The sequence below is a fragment of the Triticum urartu genome, chromosome 3A (genome assembly GCF_056163025.1).
Source record: "Triticum urartu cultivar PI428250 chromosome 3A, HENAU_Tu73, whole genome shotgun sequence".
NCBI lineage: Eukaryota > Viridiplantae > Streptophyta > Magnoliopsida > Poales > Poaceae > Triticum > Triticum urartu.
This window is the reverse complement of record NC_141875.1, coordinates 390375853-390388038: the sequence shown is the minus strand read 5'-3', so window position 1 is coordinate 390388038 and position 12186 is coordinate 390375853. Positions and strand designations below refer to the sequence as shown.

General features: G+C 47.7%; 1 protein-coding gene across 1 annotated transcript; it reads right to left on the bottom strand.

The window, feature by feature from the left end:
* Nucleotides 1–11456: 11456 nt before the first annotated feature.
* LOC147979800 (uncharacterized) lies at nt 11457–11900 on the bottom strand. Its single transcript, XM_087515350.1, has one exon. It carries the CDS (start codon nt 11898–11900, stop codon nt 11457–11459), a length of 444 nt encoding a protein of 147 aa, XP_087371476.1.
* Between the last annotated feature and the right edge of the window lie 286 nt (nt 11901–12186).

Sequence of the window (12186 nt, the reverse complement as noted above, 5' to 3'; positions counted from 1 at the left end):
CAGTGCCCATCTTGGAGTTGATCAGCTCCTGGATCTGTGGGGCATATCCACATCTCCTCTTCTAATCTGCAGCTGTCCTCTTTATGATTTCCAAAATTAGGCTCATGACCTTGAACTTCTGTGGAACATAAAAAATGTGCAGCAAGTTGATGGAGTGACCGCTGATCATCTTGAAATCACCTGACTTTGGCAAGAGAGTGTGCCTGAGGATCCAGTTGATTGTTGGCAAGCCTGACAGAAGGTAATGTACTGATCCAAATTTGTGTGTCTCAAGAGCAGCATCTGGGATCTCTTTGTACATGTGTGCCATGGTGTTGTGATCCTTCTTCTTCTTTGCATAGACATCCAAGTCATCTTCTTGTTCTTCTAGGGCATTGATCAATTTAGCCCATTATGCAATTGTTGACTGGTACCTAGTGCCTTCAGACATCCAGACAATCCTTCCATCTAGGTAGCAATGAGCTATGGAATAGAACTGCATGATGAGCTCATCATTCCACTTTGTGAGCTTTTGAGCCACAAACTCATCGACTCCACACGCCTTGAAGCTGTCATACACACCAGGGAAGTGATCCTCATTTTCCTCAATGTATGTCCAATCAACACATCTCATGTCACACACTATTGGCTTCTTGTCAGGCAGCACTGTCTCATAGAAGTCCTGTTGTTCCTTGGTATGGAACATGTAGTCCACAGTAGTTCTTCTTATGGTGGCATATGGATCTAATTCTCTCCATAGCCTCAATCCTGAATCCTTCCTTATCTTCATGTTCTCAGCTACTGGATGAGCATCATTGTGATCTGGAATTTTTGGCTTCAACTTCCTCAAGACATGTGACTCATCATCTTCGTCTTCCATTGCAGCTTCAGGCATTGGGGCCTTGTTCTTCTCCTCAGCAGGGATGTTCCTGGTGCTCCTCTTTGGTTTTGGCTTTGGAGCTGGAGCAGCAGTCTTAGGCTTAGATGGAACAGCCCCTGCCCTTATAGCATCTCCCATAAGCTTTTGAGCTTTGGGTGCTGGTGCTGCATCCTCTTTCTCTTCCTCTTCTTCAGAGCCTTTCATTATTGAAGATCTCCCAAGCACTCTTTCTCTTCCTCTTCTGCACCAACCTGCTCTTTGGGTGCAGATCCCAAAGTCTCTTGAGTGGATGTTCTGGCTTTTGACATGGGAGCTCTCTTGGCAGGAACCTTTTGCTTCATCCCTGGCTTAGTGGCAGCAGTTGTGCCATATTCCTTTTTGAGCACTTTCCTCTTTGAGGTGGTTTCTTCCTCCTTAGCCACATAGTCCTCATCCTCTGAATCTGAGGTTCTCTTCTTGCTGGCCCTTGTGGCTGCCTTAGGCAAGTTGTTGGGTGTGCTCCTGCTTCCATCATCTGAGCTACTGGAGGGACTAGTGCCCTCACTCATCTGAAACTGCTCCTCAGATTTGTTCTGACTGTTGCTCTGATCTGACATGATGCAAACACTGACAGCAGACCCTGTGAATAGATTATAGATGAGGTAGAGTGGATGAGCATCACAAAGTGCAGAGGTTTTTGCATCACAAAGAGTGAATCAAAAACTTAGTTTTAGTTTTCCACAGAAAGCATTTCGTATCTACCGATTTGAAATCTCAAATCGGTAGGGTTTTCGGTGGGACCGACATGCAACTCGGTAGGACCGATATGGTTAGGGTTAGGGCATAACGTAATCTCGGTGAGACCGATTACACAAACTCCGTGAGACCGATTTTGGTAATAAGCTAACCAGAGAGTTGGTCAGGTAAACTCGGTGAGACCGATCGGTCATTTCGGTGAGACCGAAACGTTACGAAGGGAAAACAAAGAGTTTAGATTGCAATCTCGGTGGGACCGATCGCTCATCTCGGTGAGACCGAAATTTTATGAAGGGAAACAGAGAGATTACAACCCCATCTCGGTGAGACTGAGATCCCTATCGCTGAGACCGATTTGCCTAGGGTTTTTGGCAGTGGCTATGACATTTGCAACTCGGTGGCGCCGGATAGGAAGAATCGGTGGGGCCGAGTTTGACTTTTGGTTTAGGTAATATGTGGATGTGAGAAAGTAGTTGAGGGCTTTGGAGCATATCACTAAGCATTTGAGCAAGAGCCTCATTAAGCAACACCTCATCCCTCCTTGATAGTATTGGCTTTTCCTATAGACTCAATGTGATCTTGGATCACTAAAATGCAAAATGTAGAGTCTTGAGCTTTGAGCTTGAGCCAATCCTTTGTCCTTAGCATTTTGAGGGGTCCACTTTTCTCATCCATGCCATGCCAATCATTGAGCTTTCCTGAGATATTAATCTTGAAATAGCATTAGCTCAATGAGCTATATGTTGTTAGGAATTACCAAAATCACCTAGGGATAGTTGCACTTTCACACATGCATTGCTCTAGCTGCATGTGGGCTTTTTCCGCTTCCGCACTCGAATCTAGGTGTTGGATCAAACAGGAAAATAGTGGGGAAAGTTGTATACCATGAATCTAGGACGTGGTTCAAAGAGGAAAGGAACGGGGGAAGTAGTGGGAACAGTTGTATAGCATGAATCTAGGACGTGGTTCAAAAAGGAAAGGAAGGGGGAAAGTTGTGGGGAAAGTTGTATCGCATGAATCTAAGACGTGGTTCAAAGAGGAAAAGAATGAGGAAAGTAATGGGGAAAGTTGTATAGCATAAATCTAGGACATGGTTGAAAGAGGAAAGGAAGGGGGAAAGTACTAGTACAGACCGGCTATCCAGCACCTACGTTTGTATGGAAAACAATGACAAGCGCAGTACGCACATCTGTAATGAACTGATCTTTTGTTTTGTTTTGGACAAGGTTGTATAGTTTGAGCAGGACTAGATTTGCTGCGCTCACATAGGGAAAGGTGTCTAAAGATAACAAAACTGGGACCAACACAAATATGCTCTTTGGTTGTTTGTTCTTTGTTGCAATAGAGTGTGCATGACCCCGGTACATCGGTAGATGCACATGGTGCTGGTGCGTCCACTGTCTCGTGCAACTCTTTAGTTGTTGTTAATCTAAGGCCCTGTTTGGTTAAAAACTCCCTAGTCCCTACCTGCTTGGTTCCAGGGACTAAACATAGAGTAGAGATTATTAAATGACATGCTAAAAGACCATGTTACCCCTAGTAATGAACTAATAGAGACAAGGTGCGATGCGTGGCAGGGTCTTCTTTCTTTAGTCCCAAATGCCCACTTTTAGTCCCTAAAAGTCCCTCCTGTTTGGTTTAGATGGGACTGACACGAAGTTTTTTTAGTCCCTCCACAAAAATGCCCCTGTAAACAAACACCCTCTAATAATGCTGCTGGAAAATTGGTGCAATGCTACAGTTAAAAGCAAATTACATGTTTAACGAATTTTATTATTAATATAATCTCTATTAATATTAATCAATGCCACCGTTTGAGAAATGCTACTGTCTTGCTTTCTTTCCCATTTAGATAAGGTAGATGCTTCTTTTTTTTGGCTTCTGTGTCATCCACCGTTACTGACCACTAGTTGTTTCCTTTGCACCTTTGTGTAAACAGGGTTATCTACTTCACCTCGTTGCCATTGTGACCTTTTGTTGCACTGCACAAAACACTTTTGTTTTAATAGTGTTTTGTGCAGTTCAACCGAAATGTCACACCGTTAACGTTGCTTGATTGCTTGATCTTAGTGGAACTGCACAAGAGGAGATCTTACTTCCTATCCGTGTTGGCAAATTTGGTTCAGATCTTCTTCTTGTGAGTTGTTTGAATTCTGTGTCATGAGAGGTCAGTACTAGCCTTCTTTCACATGATTCTGCAGTGTGCTTTCATATGTTGTGCTACCTGTACGATAATGTTGCTTGATTTTAGTGAACTGCACAAATGGAGAAAAGACTTCCAATCTGTATGTGCACCGTAATATCCCATTGAGGTAAGATAAGGATATTTCACAACTATTGGCCTGTATTTTGCCACTTTCATCCAAAAATTAATGTCATTGTTTAGTGATATACTTGTGCAACCTAATTGACATGCCAAATCTTACATTGAAGGCAAAGCTTGTCTATTATTGAACCATGTGATGAAGGGGAAGAACAAGCGGAAGAAAAACAAAAATCAACTCTCGGTGCTGTAATGAAGCACTGGAACTATGGTGACACTGGAACTGTGGTGACACAAGTAATGATATAGTTTTGCATCTTAATTTATTGTTATGGCTAGAATGAGCAATTGTTTTGCCACTGATTTGATTCCACTCTTAATGTAATACATAATTATCTCTACTTGTGCAAACAGGGATCTTTGAAGATACCATATATTTTAGTGGAACTGCATAAGAAGATGTTGGAAACATTAAACTAATCGAGGATTATATAGTAAGCATGACCACTACAGTAGATAGCAATAGATGGTTCCGGAGAAATGCTTCGTCTGTATGCTCTACACAATAAGCCTCCTGACAAAGGTTGGTACTCGCCCACTGATTTCATCCATATGATTGAGCTTTGTCATCTCTATTGGTGTTGTGCTATTGTTTAGATACTGTCATCAAAAAGTGGTATTGCCCTTGAGAAGTGCTTCATCTGTGTTGTTTTAAATATTTCCTTTCCTTTTTTTTGAGTAAACAGGGATGCTAGCATTTAGTTGTCCTCTTGTCTTTGCACAACAGGATCATCCTCCTCTAAAGAATAATATGGAGTACGTGAAGTGACTAGTTCCGATTATGCCAGGATGAAGAAGCCCTGTCTATCTTCTCATCAGAAGGAGCAGTTGAAGGATGGTTACATTACCCCCCACAAGACCAAACTAACTTCAGCTCAGAAGGACTGACAAATCTCCATTTTCTTGCTGTGATGCACGGGTACAATTTTGTTCTAGGATTCTTTCCGGTGAGTTCCATTTTTCTAAAAGTGTGCTCTACATGGACCATGTAGGTGCCTGTTTAAACTGTTAATTCATAGTACAGTTTGATTTATACTAATCACTTTTTTGTATTTGTGCAAACAGGGGTGCCTAGCTTGATTTCAATGGGAAATGCACAAAATGTTCATGAATACATCTAATCATTCATTTCCACCACAAGAAAGGAGGTGCCGAGCGAATTTGGTGGATTTTCGTGGAACTGCACAAGAAGAACAACTGGTTTATTTAGCACGAGGTGCCATGTCAATGTCCGAACTGATGGCAAACCCTGCTCATTCCACAATCATAGGCATTTGATATTTTGGAATGGGACAACCTTGTCAAATTTTGCTCATTGATTTTAGCAAGAAGACATGCGTTTGATATTTTCGAATGAGACTCCCTTTGCTGTGAGCAGCGTTGATCCATTTTTTCTTTATTCTTTAGTTGTGAAGTAAATATTGGCTCTGACATGTGAATCGCTGAGATGCATAATCATCGATTGTTTTGAATGTTCTCTAAGAATTGCCAGGATTGTGTGTTTGATTGCAATGTACAGGAACGCTAAAAAGCTGCTCAAACTCTTTGTAATCCTTCTGTTCCTTTTTACTTCGCACATTGTGAAAGTGCATACTTTTTTCTATAAGATTGGTCAAAGTAGAGATATTTGACTGCAGACAACACTTGTATGCAGACTAGAAAGGACCAGAGGGAGTACATGTGAAACTGCTGCAAACGAGGTGATCATCCTGTGAATAATGCTAGTACATATTGTTTTGCAAGTTCATCCAATGCAGTGATACAAGAATTCGAACAAATTGAAATAAATTCATTCATACATGGTCGGATTTCATTACATTTCATACATTCTTCAACTAAACAGGGTGCTCTGGATGTATAATTAATTAACCGAAGCTACCCACCTGTGTCCGGTAGCCTACAACTGAAGTGCTCAAGTTCTCTAGCAAATGACTATATCTCATGAGCTTGCTCAACCACAGAGCGGTCTTCAATCATCCTGAATCATAGAATTGCTCCATGATGTACAGCTCAGTGCCAGCAACCGGAGGGTAGCAGCGGTGGCCTTACTTGGACCCGAGCGGCGGCGACCTACCGTGTTCTACTCTTCCTCGTTTTCTGTGTGGCGCGGCCTTGTTGCTAGCAGGGCGGGGCCTCGGCGATGTCCTCTGTCTCGTTGCCGGCGGGCGGCGCCTCGGCGGAGCGGGGGAAATCCTCCCCCTAGTTGCCGGCAGGGTGGAGCCCCGGCAGAGCCGGCGGTGTCCTCTGCCTCGTTGTTGGCGTTGTGGGGCCTCGGCGGAGTCGGCGGTGTCCTCTGCGTCGTTGTTGGCACCACGGGGCCTTGGCGGAGCAGGGCCTCGTCGACGCCAGTGGAGCGGGCAGTCGTCGGAGCCGACATTGTCCTCTGCTTTGTCCTCGGTCTCGCCAAACAACGCCTCGCCCGCTTCATCGCCCTCTTTGTAGGTTGCCGCAGCCTACGCCACCCGCATGCGGTACCGCCAGCGCTCGAGGCGGCCCTCGCGGGCGGAGCGGTACGAGTCGAGCAGCGCCTCCTGCTCCACCCGCTCCGTGGCGATCTCCTCCTCCGCCTGCAGGTGCTCCTGGAGGAGATGGTGGTTGTAGGCGGCGTCGGCCTGCGCCTCCCGAAACTGCTCCTCATGCTTCTTCCTCACTGTGTCCATATATTGGGCACAGGCCTCGCGGATGGTCATGGTGCAATGCACCGACGAGGATGGCGCAGAGGAGGGGGTTGGCGTCGGATCATCGACTACCATGTTCTCCATTGGGACACTGTCGTCCTCCGGCTGCCTGCCAGCCAGCCAGTCGGCAGCAATGGAACCATCTCCTTGTGGTCTATCGTCCGCCCATACCGAAGAGCGCTGGAGCGCGAGGAAGCCATGGTTGGCAGTAGTGGTGTGGACAGGAGAAAGGGAACGGATGCGGATGACTGCGGTTATGGCCGGCACGGCAGTTTATATAGGAATGGTGGGCGGCGGAGGGACGGGCGTTTGACGCCGGAGTAGCCACCTCGGCAACTGCGTATCATTAATGTGGGCGGCAGAAGGACGGACGGACGGCACTTATGATGTTTGAAGGCAGAGCAATCGCCTGCACCAGGAAGCGGGGAGGGCGGCACTGACCGTTTCAGGCGGGAAGTGAGGGAGGCGGTCTGGGTGGGCCAGGCCAGTCAGACTCGTGCTTGGCAGCGGGTCGGTCCAGCAGCCGAACATGCTGGCTCGCCAGCTAGCTCACCGAGCTGAGAAACGACAATCAAATGATGGACGTAGCTTCCGACCAGGAGTCGGCGCCACTGTCCAAGCCGGTTCATGCCGTGTTCACCATAGAGCAGGTGCAGCCGCACTTCGACGCCCTAATGGAGGAAGAGCTACCAGTGCAGGAGGACCTGTGTTGCAACCTCCATCTCCTCAACAAGCACCAGTGAACAAGCTAACGACAATGTCATCATGGACATGTGGCCCTATGATCCTGGCTTCCCGAATGAGCAGCGGGCGCTGTATCAGACCATCCGTAGGGCCCGCGAGGCCCTCTCCGTCATCCTTCGAGTTGTTGCACTCGCCGTGGCGCCGCTGTCTCGCGTTGTCAACATGGTCAGCGGACATGAGGATGAGGAGATGACTTTACTTGGAGAGGATGATAGTGGGGACCCACCAGGGCCATAGCCGCACGTACGCAAGTGCCTCCTTATTAGTATATAAAACTCTATTTTTTTTTGCTTCCTCCTGGTTTCCTGACATCACGGTCCCACACCATTGTCAACCTATGTAGTCAATAAACGAGAGAATTGCACAAGAAGCGGCCGACAGCTGGGACCAAGCAGCTCGAGCAATATTTGTGGTTTTGAGGTGTGAGCACTGCCGAGTTTTTCTTCAGCGATGTTTAACCCAGATATTAATTTTTCTCCTCTGAACAACAATGAAAACATCGTTGCAGGTATTAACTGGGCGGGCTGTGGCCCGTCTAGCCCAGGCCAGATATCCAGCCCAGATATTAAAAAATTTCAAGCTGAAAATGGTAGCCCAGCTATACTTTTTTTAGGAATACCCAGGCAAGGTCAAGTTGTTATTCTCCGCCCCACTGGCCTGCAAATCTTTCCTAGGAGGGATGCATTGAGCTTAACAAGAAAATGGGCTTTAAGAAATAATAAATGGGATGTAATTATAAAACTAGGCAGTAACTATAAAAAATGCACCAAACACGTAATTACTTTATAAAATATTATTTTTGGATATTGAAAATTTTAATTTCATTAATTGTTGCGAGCGCAATGTTTCGTTGGATTTTTACGTAATATAAATTTATATTGAAATTGTATTTAATCTGACTAGAAATTTCAGGATAAAAATATTTCGGATCCCATCAAAATGTGGGAAATTTTATTGAATTCTGTTTTGAACGGTTGGTTGAAATGGGCTGTACTTTTAACAAACTGTAAATGGGTTGTAGTAAATTCCATTAGAATTCAAAAATCGGCTCCACATTCTTACAAATCTCAAATGGTCTATAAGTTCTCTGCCACACACTTGTGGCCTTACTAAGTTGACGCGTCCCCTCAAAAAAGAGAGTTGCCGCATATGCAAGGGTTTGTAAACTTATAGTCAACACACGGTTCTAGCAGCAGTGGCCGTTGGATGTCCATCCAACAGATGTCGTGCTTCTTCTTCAATCTCGAATATTCTACCTTCACCCGCCCAAAAAATGACTCCTCCCCTTGACATCTGGGGCGCACCGTTTCGGAAGCTGACTTGTGGGCCTACTAAGTTGATGCGTACCAAGGGCTTTATCAACTTAGTCAATATAAATGATTCTAGCTGTAGTGACCGTACGATGTCCATCCAATGGCCGTCGTGCTTCTTCAACCTCTGGTCTTCTTACTCCAGCCTCCCAAAGCAGCGCCGGTCATGCCGCCTGCTCCTGCCTCCCGTGGCCGGCTGTGCTGCCACGGAGGCCTCACCACCCCATACTACTCCCACTGTTGGCCATGCCATCCCCCCACTCACCCACACCCCCTGTTATTCTGCGGCGACGACAGCCTCACACCCGCAGCCGAACCAGTGAACCCTCGTACTCCTCTCCGTGTGGGTATCCACTGCCGCGTCTTCCCCGGCTCCGCGTCTTCCCCTTCCTAGGCCTTGCCGTCATCCACCGCCGTGGTGCACTCAGCGCAGCGTGGTCAATGTGGTCAACGACCGACTTCCATCAGAAGAGTATTGTACGTGGAGAGGCTGACAGCTGGGTCCACGGCAGCCGCAAGGAAGTGCCTCCTTATTACACGCAAAATAATTATTCCTCCACCTGACAGCGAGGACCCACCGGACGGGCCCCCTAACTGCTGGGACCCACCAGCTACATCTTCGCACGCAGGAAGTGCGTCCGGGCAAAAAACCAATTCGCCCCCCTGACTGCTGGGACCCACCAGCTATATCTTCGCACGCAAGGAAGTGCCTGACAGTCGGGACCCACCTGGTCGAAGCATACATAGCGTTGTCATTCTGGTCGCGAACGTGTACATACATACAGGTCGATGTAGAGGCGCGCACGTGTCATAGTAGAGGCGCGCACGTAGCATGTACACGTACGTACAACGGCTAGTGTGCAAGAAAGAAAATACGGCCACGCACGTACATACGGGCGGGGTCTCGAATGCCTACTCGCGCATACGTACGGCCAGGGCTCGTGTACATGGCTGGGTCGGAACGAAGAAACAGCGTCGCCATCATGTTCATGGGGAGCCAACCGGCTGGGTTGCAACGGAATGCGTCATCATGTTCATCGGGAGGGCTTGGACAGAACAGCCGATGGAAACGAGGCATGGCGTACCGCAGAACAGAGGAAACGGCCTTGTGTTCGACCAGCCACGGTCTAAACGGGATCTTGTTCGTCGGGAGGGGTCTGGTGTACCGCAAAATGGAGGAAACAGACCTCCTACGATCGAAATGGGGGTCCTGTTCATCGGGAGGGGTGTGCCGTACCGCAAAACGGAGGAAACGGACTTGTGTTGGAGCGCTACGGTCGAAACGGGGGTCCTATTCATCGGGAGGGGTGTGGCGTACCACAAAACGGGACTCCACAGGATACTGTTCATCTCCACCGTCGACCTCCTCCAGCCTCCACCTGCGACTGTTCATCCACGGGCTCCTGTTCATCCAGCCTCCACCGCGCGCTACTCCACCGGCTACTGTTCAACCAGCCCTCTCCACGGGCTCCTGTTCAACCACCCCTCCATGGGCTACTGTTCATCTAGCCCTCCACGGGGTGGTCCTGTTCATCCAGCCCTCCACGGGGTCCTGTTCATCCAGCCCCAATAGGCTCGATCGATCGGGGTCCTGTTCATCTAGAGGCAACACCATGGGGTCCTTTTCATCCACCCCCACCGGGAACTGTTCATCCAAACCCCACCAGCAACGCTCACTGTTCATCTAGAGGCAGCATCGACCGGATTCAGTTCGCAGCAGTAGCGAAGGAATCGCTCGATCGGGTTCAGTTAACATCCATCGATCGATCGCTCGGGTTCAGTAGCCTGCAGTGCAATCGCTCGGGTTCAGTAGGCGAACGCCTCACTCGGGTTCAGTTAGAGCCCAACGCCTCGCACCCATGCGTGTGCATGTACGAGAGAAATGCGCATCGCTCGGCCCCGACCACCCACCGTAACTGGGAAAACCCCGATATTTTCCTCGCCCTCGCTTCTACCACGGTTTTTTCCATCATGGACGGCCCAAAGAATGTCATGCAGCTGCGTCTCCGGCCCGCCCAGGACAAAAAGCCCATTTTCTATCATGATTTTTGTCATAGAAGTAGGAGCCCACCACATCTATGATGATACCGGGTTTTGTCACAATTATCTTCATAGAAGTGTCATAAGTATGACAGAATTTTTTTTGTTTGGCCCAAAATGCCATAGATGTGTCTTTTTTTGTAGTGAATATCACTTATTGTGCTTTGTAAGAAATGATCTTTAAGAATTAGTTTTTGAGTATCAATTGTTATACATGTTGGCTACAGATGGCATGGCACTTTCTTATAGTCAACAGTTGGCTATACTATTAGGTATTAACCATGCTCTTATATACCTAGACGGAGGGATTAAATTAGGATGACTTGGAAGGGGGCAAAGGAGATGTAAGAAATGGTTCATCATAAGTCTTTCGCCAGCACTGTAGTAAAAATTCTCAGTTAATCTCATAAATGGCAAGCGAGAACTCTAATGGAGCAAAAGCATACATGGAAGATTCTAGACTAAACCATAAATGGATACACTTTAATTCAAGCACGATAATCTAATAGAGCAAAGATCATGCATGGAAGGTTCTATACTATATAAATAAGAAGTCTCCACATGTTTAGACGACGGATTACATTGAGAGAAGACTAATGATCAACATTTAACTTGGTAATGCATATGTCCAAGTGAAGCTCCTTGGAGTCCCCGTGCACCATATTGGGGTGAAAATCGTACCATGGGTCTTCCATGTCCACATCGGCAGGAACGCAGCAGCTCGGCATAGTCCCAGTCAGCGTCATGGAGCCGGGGTGGGCACCCACCTACCCCTGAGGGGCAGCAACAGTGAGGACGCACCCGTACAACGGCCTCGTGTCAGCGTCAGTGGCGTTTCCCCTGACGCACACTACAGAGACGGGATGGTGGCCTGCGCGGGCCTCGCCAGAGCCCACGATCAGGAGGAAGACGATGCCGTCCTCCTCCGCGACTAGTAGGCGTTGGTGACCCTCCGGTGACTCCGTAACGGCGAACGGGTAGCACGTCTCGTACTTGATGTTCACTGTCACAGGCCAGTAGTGTTTGACGGACGGTGCCGTGAGGTGATGCACGAGGCTCGCCGGCGAGCCCTCAAACGATGGTGTGCACTCATAGGAGTAGCAGGGCGCGTGCGCGCATCTGGAACTATGCTCCGCCAGCAAGTGCTGGTCGGCGTACCTCTCGTAGCCGAAACTCTTGTAGACGCAGGGCACCTTGGAGGCATCAACCATGCCGTCCATGAAATGGGAGCGGCTATAGGGGACATTGCGCCAGGTGAACATATGAGCAAGTTACTACAAGATTTAATCTGATTAAGCACAAAATAAATCATGATGGTTATAACAAAGATTAAACTACTCATGTGGGCTAGCATAGTAGATGAACAGATCGAATCTAGGACACAGACTAGAAGCATGAATTCTACCACGATTTCGAATAGGAAGGACAGAAACACATACGGTGCAACGGGAGCAGCACCGTTGGCATTGAGGTTGTCACCCATGTCATTCAAGAAGA

Bases quoted from the DNA above. Each gene is read 5' to 3' on its own strand.
- LOC147979800 (XM_087515350.1), bottom strand. From the start codon at position 11,900: ATGGTTGATGCCTCCAAGGTGCCCTGCGTCTACAAGAGTTTCGGCTAC.